At 44.0% G+C, this 17,997-nt stretch overlaps 2 protein-coding genes across 4 annotated transcripts; one reads left to right on the forward strand and one right to left on the reverse strand.

Moving 5' to 3' along the window:
• Positions 1-1,246: 1,246 nt before the first annotated feature.
• On the forward strand, positions 1,247-5,994 carry LOC306778260 (RNA-binding protein MEX3B-like). Its single transcript, XM_079269708.1, has 5 exons — positions 1,247-1,949; positions 3,070-3,308; positions 3,508-3,553; positions 4,587-5,329; positions 5,543-5,994. Exons 1-5 carry the CDS (start codon positions 1,370-1,372, stop codon positions 5,951-5,953), a joined length of 2,019 nt encoding a protein of 672 aa, XP_079125834.1. The 5' UTR covers positions 1,247-1,369; the 3' UTR covers positions 5,954-5,994.
• A 4,010-nt stretch (positions 5,995-10,004) lies between these two features.
• LOC306779258 (mothers against decapentaplegic homolog 4-like) lies at positions 10,005-17,588 on the reverse strand. 3 transcript variants are annotated; one of them, XM_079271106.1, is made up of 10 exons: positions 17,424-17,588; positions 15,996-16,384; positions 15,353-15,548; positions 14,775-15,029; positions 14,472-14,579; positions 14,307-14,357; positions 13,807-13,990; positions 13,516-13,684; positions 13,212-13,350; positions 10,005-12,551 (listed from the first exon to the last, which is right to left on the reverse strand). In XM_079271106.1, exons 2-10 carry the CDS (start codon positions 16,233-16,235, stop codon positions 12,340-12,342), a joined length of 1,554 nt encoding a protein of 517 aa, XP_079127232.1. In that variant the 5' UTR covers positions 16,236-16,384; positions 17,424-17,588; the 3' UTR covers positions 10,005-12,339. The 3 variants fall into 3 exon arrangements, with proteins under 3 accessions (XP_079127232.1, XP_079127233.1, XP_079127231.1); XM_079271107.1 differs by having other exon boundaries at positions 15,374-15,548; positions 17,368-17,588; XM_079271105.1 differs by having other exon boundaries at positions 17,368-17,588.
• Between the last annotated feature and the right edge of the window lie 409 nt (positions 17,589-17,997).

Raw genomic sequence — 17,997 nt, forward strand, 5'->3', positions numbered from 1 at the left:
TGGAGATCCACTCGGGTCCTTCCAAGCGTTTTTAAGAGCACCGTAGCTTGCAAGTGTCCCGCCGTACTTTGGTGTCGTGTAGCGGCTTTGCTCAGGCAGCTTAATGTCCTTCTTGAGAAAGGCGTTCCCAGTAACTCCGCCACTAAATCAGCTTCTCGTCCTTCCGCCATTTGATGTTAACAAAACAAAGCTAAGTAAAAAAACCTAAAAATGCCATCATTTCTTCCATATCTTTCCAACTGAACTCTGACTGCTAACAACCTCAGTTCTGCTAGCAAGCACAAGTTTCACTTTAGTCACATGCTCGCCCACTGACCAATCACAGCACACTGCACCTAGCGGTAAAGCTACAGATGAACACCGAGCTGCACGTAATGCTGACGTCATTATAGGCCGCTAGCGGCCGCTGCCACGTCAAAGAATACGCCCAACATGTCAAACTAAAGATCTGATTGGCTGAACACTATGACAATCAACAATATCGTCCCCATGTACTTTAATCTGCACTGGCGGCAGAGCCGAGTCTGCAGGCATCTGGCTCTGTTCTTACATAGACACACAGAGGTGAGATCTGAGAGCAACTGAGAGCAACTGAGGAAGACAGTAGCTGTGCAATGAGAAAATAAGATAATGGGAAAAATATTTTTATAAATTACAATACATGTAATGCATTTAAGAAAAATTATTAAATTATAAAATAAATGATCATTTTAAAATATAAATAGCTTTGTCATTCTGTTTAGGCCAGCAGAGAAGGCCTTGCAGGCCCTGACAGCCCGCCACTGGAGGAATGTTGTGGTCCTACTTTCATCAAATCAGCATCTTCTTGAAATTAAAGAAACAGCACCTTTGGCCCGAGCGTACATTCATGGTAGCTCCTAGCTGTTCATACATTGGTCTATTGGCTGCTTCTGCACTAGCTAATTCACTGAGCTTGTAATACAACTTTACTTATTTCTGTTGTTTTCTCTTGATCCCTCCAAGTACAGCTCTGTGTAGAGAGCCACAATGGTTGTCTCTGAAGCCTCACTGAATTATTTACCCAATGCGTCGGGGTGTGTAACCCACCGGCAGATGGGCACCAATATATGTATTAATATATTATAATGACTCATACCACACCACTGCGCGCTGAGTGCGTCTTCCTGACAGTTGTGAATACACGTCTGACGCCAAAAACAAAGTCTCGCGTGAACCAGCAACACGAGATTACAGTGCAGGGAGGGCTGCATGGAGAGCTGGAAGACAAAACAAAAGCCACACATTCCATCTCAACAGGCGCTGGTCGCTTTTTATTTTTTTGTAAACCCAAAACGAATTTGATTCATTTTTCTTATCGATTCCTGTTTAACGCCAACAGTTTGTCATCATGCCGAGCAGCACGTCTTTACTGGAGGCCGACGAGGGAGAGTCCGAGGTCCCGCCGCCGCTAGTGCACGCTTTCGCCGGCATGGGCCTCGAGGAGCACCACCAGAGCCAGACCTCCGAACAAGTAGACGAGAGCCTCCCTTATCATCACCACATCCACCAGCTCCCCCCGGTTTCTCACTTCAACCTCCTCGGTACTGTCCTCGACTTGAAGCCCCTGCATCGGCCGCCCTCTGGAGATGAAGTAAACAACATGGCCGAGGACGAAGAGCCTGAAGTTATAACCGACTCCTCGTTTCTAGCGCAGGCCCACCGCCACCAACACCTCCAACCAGGGCCGTGTATCTCCGGGATGGAGCCGCCGCCGCACATCGAGACGGTCTTGTTGTACAACGGAGACGAGCGGGACGATACCGGACTACCACCGGCTGGTAGCATGGCGGTGCTACCGCCCGGTGTGTACGGGGAGCCGGGCTACGAGGCCGAGGCGTCGCTGTTGGCTCGGAGAAAGAGCGTCAACACGACGGAGTGTGTGGCGGTGCCGAGCTCCGAGCACGTCGCAGAGATCGTGGGCAGACAGGGTGAGTCGTTGTCGTTTATAATTATATTATTAGGGTTTCAGTTCGACCCATTAGCTAACTCCCGGTTAAGTTGCTAAGAGGAGTTTGGAAGAAACTCTGTGGGAAGATAGTTCAGTCAGCGGTAAAGTTAAATACGATACACACAATAACTAAAACAGGCCATGAAATATAACAAACGGATTAAACGATTCCGACTAAATATTTGAATATACGACACTGTTACCTATTCAATACGTGTTAGCCAACTGTTAGCTAGTAACGTGAACTTATTGTTGGCACCAAAGCGCTATTTTACATTACACAACTAGCTAACATCTTTACAAGTGGCATTGTTTCACGTGGAACATTTGACTAGTTCAACCACTGACGAAATGACCTCCAGTCAACGTTAAAACTCACCTCGGTTCTTCAGACCGCGGTTAGCCGGAGACTAAACTAGCTTAGCGCGCTTTTTAAGTGGGTCAACTCGCCCAACACCCTCAACAAAAGTTCGCATCACACGTTTGACGAACCAGCAGATCCATCTGCGTCTTCTCGCTTTGACAGCTCGTCTGTATTATTGATGGCGGAGTCTGTGCTTCGCGGAACGTGGACTTGTCCCAAGCCGTGCCGTGCATAACCAGGCTCTGCTTTGTCTCGGAGGAGAACATGAGGAGCAGTGTGTGTGTGTGTGTTGGTCACCATTGCATTGCCACATCAGCTGCAGGTTATAGTTATAGCTCACCTCAACAGTTCACCCAAACACAGGTCCTTTCTCAGATACCCGGCGCCTTTATCTTTGGTCTGTTCCACACACTTTACATAATTCAGTGCCAGGGTTGGGAGAATGTTATTATGTCGTCTTTGAGACCAGGGGGGGGGGGGGGGTGCACACAGACTGCAGTGTTGGCAACAACAGGAAATGGCTCTGGTAACGATGCTGGACTCTCAACCACAGCTGAAAGGAATATCTAATGTATAAGACGTGCAACTTTTAAAGGCCACGGGTTACTGGAAGCTGAGATTGCGTATGCCATAATCGTTTATCAGTTTAACATCAAAGTTTATTACCACGCGTGTGTAATGCAGTGTGATACATTTTAAAAGTGACATGTCTTTCCTTGTCTTTTTCCTCTGACAGGCTGTAAGATTAAGGCACTTCGAGCCAAGACCAACACCTACATCAAGACACCAGTGAGGGGGGAGCAGCCCGTCTTTGTTGTGACGGGGCGCAAGGAAGACGTGGCCATGGCGAAGAGGGAGATCCTGTCTGCAGCCGAGCACTTCTCCCTCATCAGAGCCTCTCGAAACAAGACGGGCCCGCTGGCTGCTGCCACCAGTCCAGGGACCCCCTCTCTACCCGGACAGACGACCATTCAGGTCAGCTACTAACACGATCATGAGTAGACGGACATTCTCATGCAGTGAATCACATTTAATGCAGTCATTATAATAACCACGTCTTGTGTATGTTAACTTCTAGTACACTGGTTCCTTAAAGGAGGCTCTTTGTGTTTTCTGTTTTTGTGTCTGTCGTTTAAAGTGTGTGTAGTAACCATGTGTTATTTCAACCCTACAGGTGCGGGTACCATATCGTGTTGTAGGGCTGGTCGTGGGTCCCAAAGGTGGGTATTTATAATTCATGCTCGTGTTCAGATAGGTTGTGTATTCCGGTTGTGTGTTCCAGTTGCTGGACTTCATGTTAAAGAGACTCTTCATTAGTTTTGACAGCGATTTTTAGCATCAATGGGAAAACGACACGCTTGTAAAATGCTAGCAAACACCGGTATGGACAGGTGTGCTTCAATAGTTCTATTAAGATTTGTGCTTTGATTTTAAAAATGTAAGGAACAGCTTGAGTGTTTACAATAAGGCACTATATTTCAATTTTTTCCTGATTTTCAAACTATGAAATTGAGGCTTTGGGTGACGTGGGAACAGATGGATTTGTTCATATTTGATTTTTGAAAGTAATGCTCTGCTTGTGTTCAGATTCATAAATGAGCCACATTTCTGTAGTAGCCTATAAATATCCTCTTTCTGTCTTTCTGAGCATTTAAAGAAAAGTGTGAATTGTCTAATCAAGAGTCTTAAGTTGCGTCTTGAGTTTGACCATGCTCTGCTTTACTTCAGACGGTTACGGTTTGTTCTCACCGAGCCTTTAACCCGCTTGCCCCGTTGACATTACCACCTCAGTGTCAGCAAGTCCTGGGGTTGATTTTTAAGTTGAAGTGCAATGGTTCTCAACCATGTGCCGTGAGGTAACAAGTCACAATGACGATACACTTGTGTCAGTAAAGTGTCTTTACTGAAAATATAGAATGCTATGAATGTGTCTGTGCAGTCTTTAGTATTACCGGTACTCTGCTTTGACACACGCAGGTCAAGCTGCAGCTCAGAAGTACAAAGAGATCTGTTCTCCAGCTACATTCAGCACTATTAATACTTAACTATTCATCTTGAATCTTTACTCTTCTTTTCTCTTCTTCAATGGGCCGTAGTTATGCTCAGATGTATGTTTCTGAGGAATGGTCAAACTAAATGTAATGGTGAACTCCTGACACTCCAGTAGCCATGTGGCCAGAGGCGTTATTTAGACTCGGTGTTCAGCTTACAAGTGTTTAAGTATGAGGGTCTTGGTCTGGTCATATCTTTCAGGGGCAACCATCAAACGTATCCAGCAACAGACCCACACCTACATTGTGACGCCGAGTCGGGACAAAGAGCCGGTGTTCGAGGTCACCGGGATGCCGGAGAACGTGGACCGGGCGAGGGATGAGATAGAGGCGCACATCGCCCTCCGCACAGGAACCTGCGGCGGCATCGAGGCTCCTGGTGTCGACAACAATGACTTTCAGTTCAACGGGACAGACGTCAGCTTTGAAAATGCTGCAGCACAGGCTGGGTTGGGGGACGCCGCGTGGCTTCATGCAGGGGCATCATCCCCCGGTGGTGGTGGTGGCGGCGGCGGCTTGCTGCCAATGGGCATCAACGGTACTCAGCGAATAAATAGCAATATTAACAGTGGTGTCAGGATGTCTTCCACCTACCGCAACGACAGCTCCAGCTCCCTGGGCAGCGGCTCCAGCTCGGCTGATTCCGTCTACGGCAGCGGTAATGCTAACCGGGTTGCCGATTTAAGCCCAACCTGTCAGTTTAATGCAAATTCCAACAACAACAACAACAGTAATGGCGCCGGTACAACTTTCTGGTTTGGCGAGAGCCTTCTCCCCGTGGGGCCCGATGAGCTGGTCAACCTGGCAGGTGGAGGCTCGTCCTCAGGATTTGACCCGTTAACCATCTCCACTGCCCAAGCCTCGCACCCTGCTGCACAGCCACAGATCTGGAGCCCCTATGTGGACCACCAGCCCCCCCAGACCTTTGATGCGTGTCAATCTCAGGTAGGTGAAACTCAACAGGTGCATACAATTTATGGCCTCCTGTTATGACCAGGTTAGTTTAGGCTTTTGCCTTTTATTGTGGACAATAGACAAAGACAAAATCAGTGCAGTGACACTGACTGCCCAGAAATTGATAATAATCCCTTATGTTGATTCATACATTTCAAAATGCTATGTTCATGTTCTCTAATGACTGTTTTTAATTGTCTCCAGACCAGCCAGCCTGGGACGCCCCGGCTCTCTCCGACCTTCTCTGGGACAGAAGCCCTGGAGCACCCTCAGGCCCAGCGGGTACACCGAGGGCCTTTCGGCTCAGCTGGAGCCCTCGATGCCCACAGGTTCCCCTCTTACAGCTCGGCCTTCTCCTCTTCCAGTGAAAGCACCGCCTCCTCTTCGTCCCCTCCCGAATCCTCTCTCCTCTATCGGCCGGGGCTCGGATCGGCGGCGAGAGGGCAGGAGATATGCATCCACTGTATGGATAACCAGGTGATCGCTGCCTTGGTTCCCTGCGGCCATAACCTCTTCTGTCTAGATTGTGCCACCCATATTTGCCGGGGTCCAGATGCCGTTTGCCCCGTGTGCCTGTCCCCGGTCACACAGGCCATTCAGCTCCGCAACATGTGATTTGAATCCATTTACTTGCATTGATGGCTGATTGGGGTTCAGCCTCCCCACACTTCCAATTCATAACATCTGTGGGGAAATTACAAAACTGACCCTGAATCAGTGTCTAGGTGTGTCCTCACCCTTGTTTTGTCCAAGCTGGCGTTTGGTCGACAAAGGTGAGGAATGATGGGTGAATTAGGAATGATCTGTATTTAGGGCATGGGTTCGGGGGGGGGTCAGCCCGCTCATGTGCCTGCTATTGTGAAGTCTTCTTCCGTTATTGATCGATCGATCAATGGGAGGGTCGGAAAACCCTCCGTGTAGCATTGGGTGGGCTGGGATTCATGTTTTTTGATTTACATCTTCTCCCTTCAGCATCTAATCATCGGTTTCTGACTACCTATATTTTATCAAACATTTTAAATGTACTTTAAATTCTATTAGATACATAGTGTTCGCTTTCGGGTCAAAGTTATTTTAGGTCTACATCTCAAAAGGTTTGTTCAATAGAAGAAAAAGATGCTGCTACGGTTGATTTTAAGTGCTGCAATATGGCCCCGCCCATATGCCTCAATTATTGTGCTTATAGCGAACTTTAAGGAAAAAGAGCCGATGAGCATGTTTACAAATAGCGAGTTCCTCAGATGAATACTACGGTAATTGTATTCTGGTTAACAAAGATTTAAAATGCCTACCACAGTAAACTGGATATAATGTACATCTGCTGCATTATTCTGGCAGGTGCTACTCTGTCCCACAGCATTTGCATAAATATCGGGCTATTTAGTGTATCTGTGCTACTTTAAATGGGATACGATGTTTACATGCTCCGGATCATAAATCTGATTTTTTTGTTTTGATATTTTGCTGATATTAACAGGGTTTTTAAACCAAGTGGGTCAAACCTGCCACGGCACAGATGTCACACTCCCAATGGCAACCTTCTTGTTTCTTTCCCAGACTAGAACCAACAGGTGGTAGGTAGCTGCTTTTTGGAGAGTACCGTCACAGGATGTTGCACCACTTCAGTATTGCCACGTGTTGCTTTCCATTTCTACCTTTTTAGAATCATTGTTTACGGTAAACCTGTGCCTAATTCCGTTCCGAGTGAAGAAAAACAACTGCTTCAGCAGGCGCACAGTGTTGCTATGTCTTAAAACAAACTTGTGGCCTTTTTTTGGAAAGCCTGTAATTAACTGACAACACTATCTACAAAATCCAGATCTTTGCTCAAAAGAACACAAGCTGACAGACTGAGGTCTTAATGTATTCGTCGAGGTTCGATTTCTTAAATGCATCTCGGTTGAGCGAAGGTTATATCACAGGGATGTTTTCTTTTGCTTCCTATTTCTGTTGAGCCTTTCTACATTATTTGTCACCTATTGCTTTATCTTTTGAAACACCAAACAATCCCATTTTATTTCTGTTTCCATAATTTTTACCGTATCGTGTTTTTTATTTTTTTCGTTGTCTTTTTTTATTTTTATTTTCTTGTTTTGGGAAACCAGGTTTGTTTCCTGCCAGAAAGATATGCACAGCTCCCCCCCCCCCCCTCCTGTATTACAGTCACATCTTTAGTGAGTATGGCTAATAAGTAGTAACAATTCAACTAGGAGCCAAAAGAGCTGACATTCTACCAAACTATATTCTGGAGACGTCTGTAATCTGGAACAAATCCCCGACAGACGTTTCAGCCGCCTCTTTAGCATCCTCTCCGCTGAACTGCTCCACCCTGTGGCTGTCTCGTCACCGCCATTTTATATCCTCGCAGTCAGCGAAATAATTCCAATGGATGCAGGACTGAGGCGTTGCCCCCCCCCCCCCCCCCCCCCCCCCCCCACGTCTCCCCAGGCCTATGCAAAAATGGTCTCGGTATGTCGACTACCCGAGGAAGCACTAGATAAATGAAGCTCCTCCGGTTGTAATTACCGAGCTCAAACTATCTTTGGCTTAACGTGTCGGCCGAAACATCCCTTCTGTTTTTTTGACTACATTTCAGTCTGTGCTAAACCTCATTATGATGAGATGTTTTCAATGGCACACACTTTGCTTCTCATGCTATTGTCCTGTGCCCCACTAAGCACATCCATCCATCCATCCCCATGTCTTATCACACTATTGACAAGTTGGATTCCAATAACAGTCAGGCTTTTGTCCCCCCCCCCCCCCCCCCCCCCCCCGCCTTCAATGTGTGCATCTGTCCGTTCCTCCGCCTGAAAAGTGAAGAAACGGTGCAAATGGTGGAAATCATCTCAAAAGCTCAGCTTTAAACATCACTGTCTCAAGACCTTGTTTTACAGGAGTGGATGAGTCGACGGACATTTGGGGAGGGGCAGCAGCTGGAATGATTTCATCCTGGACTCTGTGCCGACACTACATAAGGTCAATAATGTTGCTTTACTTTGTGGACATTGGACCACAGTCCGTCTAGCATTCCAGCTGTGAACAGTATTTTTGAGTTACTCTGAAGCTTGGCTCTGTATCTTAAATATCGTCTTTTGTGGATGATTTGAGCTTTCTCGAGGAAAATGGAACCGAATGAATCCCAAAAGTGCAAAAAAAACCCCATTTTCTTCTGCCCCCTCTGGTTTTTAGCCGTCCTTTTTTTATTTGACTTCTCTCAGCGCTACAAAGATACAACTCGCTCTCTCGCTCTCTCTCTCGGGGAATGCAATACAGTTTATCGACATGAATCCATTGACATGTTTGTTTGTATTTTATGATATTACTTTTAATGACTGATAAATATACAGATCTTATTTTTATTTTGTTACATTTCATATATATACATAAATATATCTCTATTAAAATGTTTACAATAAGATTTTTACTTTTTCTGTGAGTGAATGAAGAGTTGGAAACCCAGAGATGTTGCAGGAGGAGCGTGTGGATGCTATCTGCTTGTAGTCTAGTAATTAGTTTACAGTATTGATCATGATGGTGATGATGATAATAGTATTAATAGCTGTGGAAAATGGACTGTGCATCACAAGCATGTCTTCATAATGTACCGCCAATGTAAAACGTCACACTGTAAAAAGGCCACGGATTCAAGCTGCCTGTCCTGTCTGTACACCACCAAATTCAGAACGGTATACTGTCAAATGTATCTTATATATAAATACATATATTGTTAAGATGTACCAACAGTTCAAAGTATTTGCTAATTTTACTACAATTTTGTTATGTATATGTAGGGGGAGTCTTATGGCATATGAATTCTTCAAATTGAGTCAGGAGTTTAAAAGCAGAATATTTTATAACGGCCTTTTAAGTTATTGCGGCCAAAGCACTGATATTATATATTTGCTGTAAAGAGAATTTAAGAGTTTTATTTTTCTGATATTAAAGTTACTTAATAAAGACTGTTTCATTTTAAAATGTGTCTTGACTGGTGTTTCATTCATTCTGTAAAACGCTGTTTTAATGTTTTTGAGCTTGCACTCATCTCCCGGAGGCCATTTCACCAAATATGCAAATGTACAAGTTTACTGGTTACAAACCACGGAGGCACAAACTCCATAAGCTGAATGGAATTCAGCCACCATCAATATTTTACCTGTGCTATTCCGATGTGTTATGGTTTAACTTGACTAAATTGTCAAACTGTCTTCACCTGTTTGAATCTCGTACAGCAAAACCCATTTGGACAAAGACTGATATGCAGGCGCTACACACGCCTAGCCACACAGGTGATTTCTATTTGTGCTGATTCGACCTCAGGCCAGTGTGGGCGTGCGTAAACTCTCCTGCTGTATGCGTTAAGGATGAGGATTCGTATGTAGACCTTTTTCAGAGCAGACATTTTGACACGTCATAGCAGAAAATCCCAGGACCTTCCCGTAGTGTAATGCAGCCATCATTCATGTTAAGTTAAAGACTAGCTTTTTCTGCTGAGACGTCAAATTGTCCTCTGAAAGAAAGGTCTGTTGACCCACGTAATTCCCAGTATAGCTTCATCCACCTTCATACCTGGGCTGAAGTGTTATTAAATACAAAACATTAAATTGTACTAATTCCATCGTAAACATGTTAGCTTGTTGAGAAAAGATAGAGGTCACCACTTAGAGAATATCAGGCCATGTTTAATTAAAGACTCGCATAAGAAATACAGGTAAAATGCATATCTGCAATCTGTCACAGTAGTCCACAGCAACTCATGTGAGCCGTGTCTTCATAGGCTCCTATAATAACTGCAAGTATTATAAAAACATCTGACCACCATGAAGCACAACAGAACATGATAGATTATTTCTCTGGACAGAATTCAGCAGTTCATTCAGTTACATTATCATAAGATAAGTTTCCTACCATTCACTATTAACTGACTCTTAATACCTGATGTAGGACAACCCTTTTAAACTAATTATAGTGAAATAATGACAGCTGGGACAGAGAGGAGCGAAAGCAACCCTCTGCTGCTTAGTTTTGCTCCATCAGTTGGAGAGCAAAGTGGATCGTCTCGTGACAAAAAAACCCCGCAAATTTCAACTAAACCTCGAAGAAACCAATTTGTATTTTTCATCTGCAAGACAGAATTATAAAAAATAAAAAAACACACCTGTTTAGGGACATAAACACGTCTTGTCATATGCAGATGATCAGATAGATAATGTATGAACAGAAGAGTCAACATGTGTAGATGAAATGTGCTTAATCTGTAACAATGCCTTAGAAGCAGTAACATAATGCATCACATGCATTGAAATAACTATTTCTGTGTCAATATGATACGCTTGAACTCATTTTACTGTCAAAGAGAGGCTGCACACATAACTGATGGTGTTATTGTATGAAAATGAGCTCTCAGGAGACAAGTTGCCTTCTTTAGGAGCCTGTCTGCAAAAAAACACTGAGTTTATACAACAGAATTCAATCATTTCCATCAGTAATGACTGTGTAGCGTCCCGCGGTTTCCCTTGAATGTTCTCATACACCACACACACACACACAGCTCTTCTCACATAATCCAGTTTGTGAAGTACTGTATTTAAAAATTGGGGGGGGGGGGGATGTAATGGTGTCTAATTACCATTCAAATTCATGCGCATATTGACATGCATTTCAAAAACAACATTATTTACATGGATTTAAAAGGAAAGAAAACAAAAGAAACCCTACCAGTGTGTGTCAATGCCTATAGAGAGAACTAAGATGTCTTAGTGTTACAAATGTTTTCAGTACAAATGCCTCACAAAGTTGCCTCTGCTCACACTCCTACAAAATAAATCTAAATCAGTCCGTTCTCTCCCTTTCCGTATTGCAGGACAGCCACCTCTAAATTAGGGTTATTGCATTAAAAACAAGGAAAAATTAAAAATAAAGTGCGACAAATATAATACAAATCAATTGATAAAAACAAAACCAAGAAAATATTTCAATATTGCTGGGACACCGTCTTCAATTCACGTATCTTTGTCAGTAAACTACACACAAGAGACCTGGATCAAGTAGCATATACGTGGACTGCAAGTCATACGATATTTCAGTACAATGATTCTCAACAAGTGTGAAGAGTCAGGTATGCTTGGAGATAAAAATCAAAACAAATACAAATAAATCACATTTAAAGTTAAAGAAACCTCCAAATGAACATGATTGGGTCCAGCAGCTGACCTGAACTCTCATGATCACACGAGACTTACAGTATATCACCGAGTAAAAAGTACTTTGTCTTGCCAAACCAGTTATAAGGTCCAAACCCATACTTTGACAACACCTGACCTAGAAGAGTCCATTGACTTGACCGTGTTTCAGTTCGGCGGGTTAGAGGCGGCTTTAGGCGCGGTGCTCGTCCTTCCGCTCACTGTGATATTCCCGTGGGCGTCTAGTACGACCTGATCCAAGCCGGGCGGTCCTCTCAACCCTGTCCAGCATCTGAGAGGCAGCTACCGACGTGACGTCGAGCGCCGATCGCATGGAGCACCAGCAGCACGCTGGTGCTTCATCACTGGATGCGAGAGCCGTCTCATTCCACAGCGGTACAGCACTGACTCTAATGTCCGTCAGTAGTCGCTGTACATTCCAGTTTCATGGGATCTGCAGGTCATCGACGTGCATGTTGTGGTGCTTTGTAACCATCGTTATCTGTGAAGTCTTTTTCTAGTCATACAGTTGATCATATTCCAGTCATTAAAAATCAAAGCCATCTATCAAAAATAAAGATGAAGATATCTTTGATGTATGGCTTTGGCTCATTTTAGTGTCACTCTTGCTTAAAAAAAAAGAAAAAGCAAAAGTAGGCGCCACAGTGCACAAAGGTGCCTGAAACACACCTGAAGGTTTGTCTTCTTTTGTTTCACGTGAGACAGCTTCAGTGTCACAGCTGTTTCACCGGCTTCTCCACCCGCAACAGTTCACCGAGGAAGACTTTCCATTGCCACTGTATGGCTGCAGTGCGATGCTCAGTCCAGAGGTTGCGGGTCTGCTATAGGCATGGTGTGCAGAACCTCGTCCAGTAGCTGTAGAGCTCTGTGCAGGTGGATCTCGATCCAGCAAGGGGTCTCCTTGATGCTCTGGCGGGGGTAGTCGGGCCCCCAGCCCTTCACGAAACTCATCCTGAGAATACACAGCCTGCGGAGGTCGTCTACCCCGATACCAGCTGCTGCTGACAGACCTGAGAGAGAAACCCAAGAATAAAACATCCATTTAAGTGTGATTTAGTACTATTAAATTGAGCTGAAACAATTAACAGATCTATGGAAAGTTATTGGCAACTGACAATGTCTTTGTCATTGCAAAGTTTCACAGGTTGTAGCTTCTAAACGGTATCTATACTTGCTGGTTTTCTCAGACTTTAATGACAGTAAACTGTAAATCTTTGGACAGAAGCAATCTGGAGATGTGAAATAGGGCACTATTTTAAGAAATAAAACGAAAACAAATCATTAAGCTTTCAATCAAGAAAATGACTGGCAGATTAATTTGATAATGAAAATAGTCCTATTAACCACTTGTCTCTAATAAAAAATTGTTGATGTGAAAGTAACAACTGCAGAACTTCCAGAGTCATCTTTTGGAGCGATGAAGCAAACATGAGCAAATATTCATCATCCAATAGGAACCAATAGAACCGTGTACTTCTGTAACATTACATTAGTTTTACCAGAGCATATTGATTGGAGTTTTTATATAAATGAACATCAGGTTAAACATCTGTCTGAGCATTCCTCCATTCTTTACATATGCAAGTACATCAGACCACCCCGCCTTTACTTCCCACTGTCTCTGTGTGCGTGAATGTGCATCTGTGCATGTGCAGTCAACAGTATCTTACTAATAGCTGGAGCTATTCCGCCAACTGATCCAGGGCCAGGTATATTCCCGGCCACAGCGGCTGCTTGTGCTGCAGCTGCTGCCTGAGCTGTAGCAGCCTGCTGTTGCATCTGTCTGTGGCACTGCCGAAGGTCAAACACCTGGCAGCAGAGAAGAGACCATCAATGCTGTACATTCAGCAGAAATCAGGAACGTAAATACTGAATGATGTTTTCCAATGGAGGACTAAAGCAGAGATATTTTTTTCAGACACGCAGCAGTTGAAACGTCAACCTTGAGACATGTCCTCGTTTTACATTCCATACCTTGATGTAAGCGCTGGGGTAGATTTTGTGAACGGCGTCTCCGGGGGCTCGGCCTGCCTCTCGGTCCAGGTAGTAACTCTGAACAAACACCGCGTGGTCACTGAGGCATCGCACCCACACATCGCCCTCGCCCTTACACTCCAGCTGAACCCCTTTACCGATGTGAAGCCTGGGAGAGAGCCGGGGAATAAAGACAACAGGGAAAGAATGAGTTATTTTTAGAAAGTACATTAGCAGCCAGGTTTTAAATGTGTTGCTCTAAATGCTGAGGGTGATAAGGTCGTCCCCTACCTTGCTCTCTCAATCGCCTCAGTGCGATGTACGTTGCTGAGCTGGCCCAAGCAGAAGCGGTCTCCTCCTGAGGGGTCGACGTAGCCATCCACAGTCACGGTGGGGCAAGAGGAGGGCACCTTAAACGTCTCCCCGACCTGAACGTCCATCTCAAAATAGGCAATGGAGCACCAGTAGTCAGGAGCTGAAGCAGGAGGAGGGATGTCAATGGGTTTGTGTCATGAATGGAAAATGGTCAAAGTTAACATGAAACTATTGTGACTTTTGTTTTCATAGTCATAGATATGAAATGATGACAAATAAGCAAAATTTAAATAAATGACTGAAACCATTATTTAACAAATATTTTCACTTCATGCTGTAACATAAACTTGCCTAAGTTGATCTAAGTTTGGGACTAAAATGTGGAAATAAAGATACACTGTTCAAACTGTTTTCTAATATATCAGTCCTAAACATTCTGTCCAGGGGTTATGTACGTGTGGATTGTGTGTTCTCACCTGGATGACTGGATATCGGAGGCTGAAAGGCCAGCTCATTATGCACGGGCCCTGAGAGAAACACAGTCATGGCAGAGATCACCCACTTTGCACTTTTTCTGAACATCCCAGTATGCAATAAAGTCTGTGGAGTGAGTTACAGCTGTAGTGACAGTGTGTACTTACAGTAGTGTGTCGGATGTGGCATAGGAGGGTGGTGCTGTAGATGGCCGTTGGTGTGGTGGGGTATGTTGGATGTGAAGCTGCTGTTCCTAGACCAGTTTGAGCTGGCACCTAGGAGAATAAGAGACCCGCAGATAGTTACAATAAAAAGTACAAACTCACAAATCTACTGCCAAAAATTTAAAATGAGACAAGAAAGTCTTTAACTGTCAAACACACACACACACACACATATTGCATGTACAAACATACAAAGACATGAGGACAAACAAGCACACACGGGGATATTTTACAACTGTATCTTACTGCCTGATCCAGCAGCAATGGCGGGGAAGGACGATGTTGAGGCAGAGGTGGAGGCCTCAGCCGGTGGGAGCAGGTTCGGGGTCGCAAATGGTTCAGAGGGGGCCGGGCAGCCGGCGGATGGAGGGTGCTGGATGGTCTGGATGGAGTGCCCTCCCTCGATTGAGGGCAGACTCTGCGGCCCATCAAAATCATACTCGTCCTTCACCATCAGTGCAGAGCTGGGACCAGAGCTGGTCAGTGTCAGTCCGGATAAGTCTGTGGATCGAGGAAGAGGTAGAACAGGTGACTGACAATGCCAATCTACAACAAAGGGAATAACTAAACAGACACATGCCACTAAGACTTCAATGAACGTCACATTAGTTTAATTATTTTAAGCAAATTACAGGACCACACCAGTAACTCTGCATGTTTTAGCCCACAAGCTAACTGTGTTGCTGACAAATGTCTTCAGTGCACTATAAAAGAGAACTGAATCTTTGAGGTTGAATTTCTTACAGCTCTGTTTATTCATGCGTGTTCTATTGAGCCCTATATACATTTAAACAGATGTGAAAACACCCAAAAAGTGAACTCACTGAATATCTCTCCATGCTCACCTATGCCAGGAGACACCACCCTCTCATAGTGATAGGGGTTGACACACACATTGTCACACTTGAGGTCGAAGGCAAACTGGCAGTATTTGACATGCTTCAGTTCATTCTTATGCAGGTCAGGCCACCGCCACAGCCGGGCATAGATTACATGAGGGAACCCTTTACGTCCGGCCACCTGGGGGAACAAACAACAAGAGAGAGAGAAAGAAAACAAGAAAAGAGTTAATGAATTTGTAAATTCACAGCTGAGGTCAAACGAAGTGTTATTGGAATACAGCTCGTCTTTGACCGGTCTGGTAAAAAAGCGAGTTCCGTCTACACAAATGGTAAAAATATTGGCTCCAGCACAACTTTGGTCTAAGGCACTAAATGCAGAGAGATTTTCTGAATCTTCTCATATTCTGTTAGCTTTATCATTTCCCAGATCTTAAATCGTTTTCCTGACAATTGCATTTTAAAACCACAGCTTGCAACGTTTTATTTTGGCAGGTTTCTCATCTCACATGTTGGATGTTGTTTATGTTTACCGGTGTATTATTTACCTGAGCTTGTCAACACCAATGTGTAGAAAATACATGATAATCCTATTAAATGAATAATCCAGATAACTGTATCGTCCTACCTGAAGTCGCCCATCCAGGGTCCTCTGAATGGTCACACACTTGCTGGGATGGGCCCCATTGGTGGTGATAGCTGTGATGAGGGAGTCGAGCTCGTCTTTTTTCTCCTTCAACTTTTTCACCAGGCTCTCGATGGCCCGCTTGGCAAACGTCTCACTTTCGCCCCCCTGCCTGTGACACATCAGGCTGTGCACGATGCTCAGGCAGGCATCATTGCTGGTAGGTGTGTTAGTGATGGACATCTTGACTTCTGTGTCTGATTATATATGATGTTGACAGTCTCACTTTGTCAGGAGGCCAGAGGAGAGACAATCTTCACAGTAATTCAGCTGTAGATGAGGCAGATGCGTCACCACAAGCCTCTCAGCATCAGGAGGAATGGTGACAAGATCTGAAAAGAAGACAATGTGCGAGTTTAGATCAAACTGTTTTAGAGAAGTGTTGATTCAACTGTAGATACATTTAGGAGGCTCCAGCTCGTGGTGCTGATCAGTTGTATAGCGTTATACAAAGGTCTCTGTAGTTTTTTTTATTCACCTCAAATAGTACACATATTACACAATATTTCTGTTTGGATGTGGATATGCAGGAGACTTGAACCTTAACATTAAAGTGAAGTCTTTGGCAGTATAGAGATAATGGTAGCTTATCAACGACTTAATGACAAAGTATCAGCAGTCATTGGATTTACGTTTGGGGGCAGAAAAACCCGGAACTGTTTATTCTAGGATAAAAATAAAGGTGAAGTTGATGTATTCGCGTGCCTCTTGTAGCGAGCTAGCGGCGCCACTCAGGCTGTCGTTGGTCAGAGGGTGTTACTGCATAACAACAGAAGGTAGCCGGAAATAAACACTTCTTGTTTTCAAAATAAAGGTGAAATATTTTAAATGCATAAAGTAAGACCCTTATTAAGTGTATTAGGACGATTAAATTAACTATTATTGCTCACAATGCATTTAAAGCACATATTTCTGCCAGTAATATTGATTGTAATATGCATTTAACGGCTCCAATGGGTGTTGTGGGCTGCTAATGTATATATTACTGTTAAAGTATGGTTTTACTCTGAAGAGCCTAACCGGAAACACCATTTCCACTCAAATAACTTGACATCGGATTGGCTAGCTAACGTTACCTGCTAATAAAAACATCTAACGCCGATGATAGCAAACTGGCTAACGTAGCATGCTACTACGAGGTTAGCAAGCGTGTGTTTATTATGCGGCAGCCCACGCATTTGCTGACCCCTTAGTTCGACAGTACGATACGTATGCAACTGTAAAAACACACTGGTTGGCGAGTAAACACTATACAGTTTATAACTGAAAACGAATGAAAGTAATGTAAATAGGTAGCGTTAGCATGTTGCGCTACCTGGAGTTAGCTTGTGTGGCAGCTAGCAGGAGAGCCCTGCCTCTGTCCAAAGTTACCGTGCCGATGGGGCCAGCAGTGGGGCATGCAGATCCAGTATGTCTACTGGATTATCTTCATGAATTCACCAGCTGTTTATAAAAGCATGGCGAGTAAAATTCATTGTCCGCAAGCTGTAGTTTTACATCCTCAAAACTAGAGCGAGGATCAAGTTAAATCTCAGATTCCGTGTCCAGTCCCGATCGACTTCACGCACTTCTTACACTATTTCCTTCGATGGCGCGTTGCGCATGCGTGATACGTTTTTTTTTCTATAGCCACTGCTACTAATATATACAGTATATGACACCTACGTTTTTAAATGTACGTATGTAAATACATGAATGTATAAATAAACACAGTAATAAATAAACACATGAACTATACAAATAAATAAATAGAGGCACAAGGATCTGACTTTTTGAAACCTGGGTTTTGTGTATCGGCCGATATACCGAGTACCGATCTGATACCAGTGTTATTAATTAACTGTATGCCTCACTGTGTGGAAGTTCCTATGATCATTATTTTATGTCTAAGGAAAAATCAGGCTTGACTTAAACATTGCTTTCCTAACTTTGAGAAACAAAATTA

Source organism: Melanostigma gelatinosum (assembly GCF_949748355.1).
Source record: "Melanostigma gelatinosum genome assembly, chromosome: 6".
Taxonomy (NCBI): domain Eukaryota; kingdom Metazoa; phylum Chordata; class Actinopteri; order Perciformes; family Zoarcidae; genus Melanostigma; species Melanostigma gelatinosum.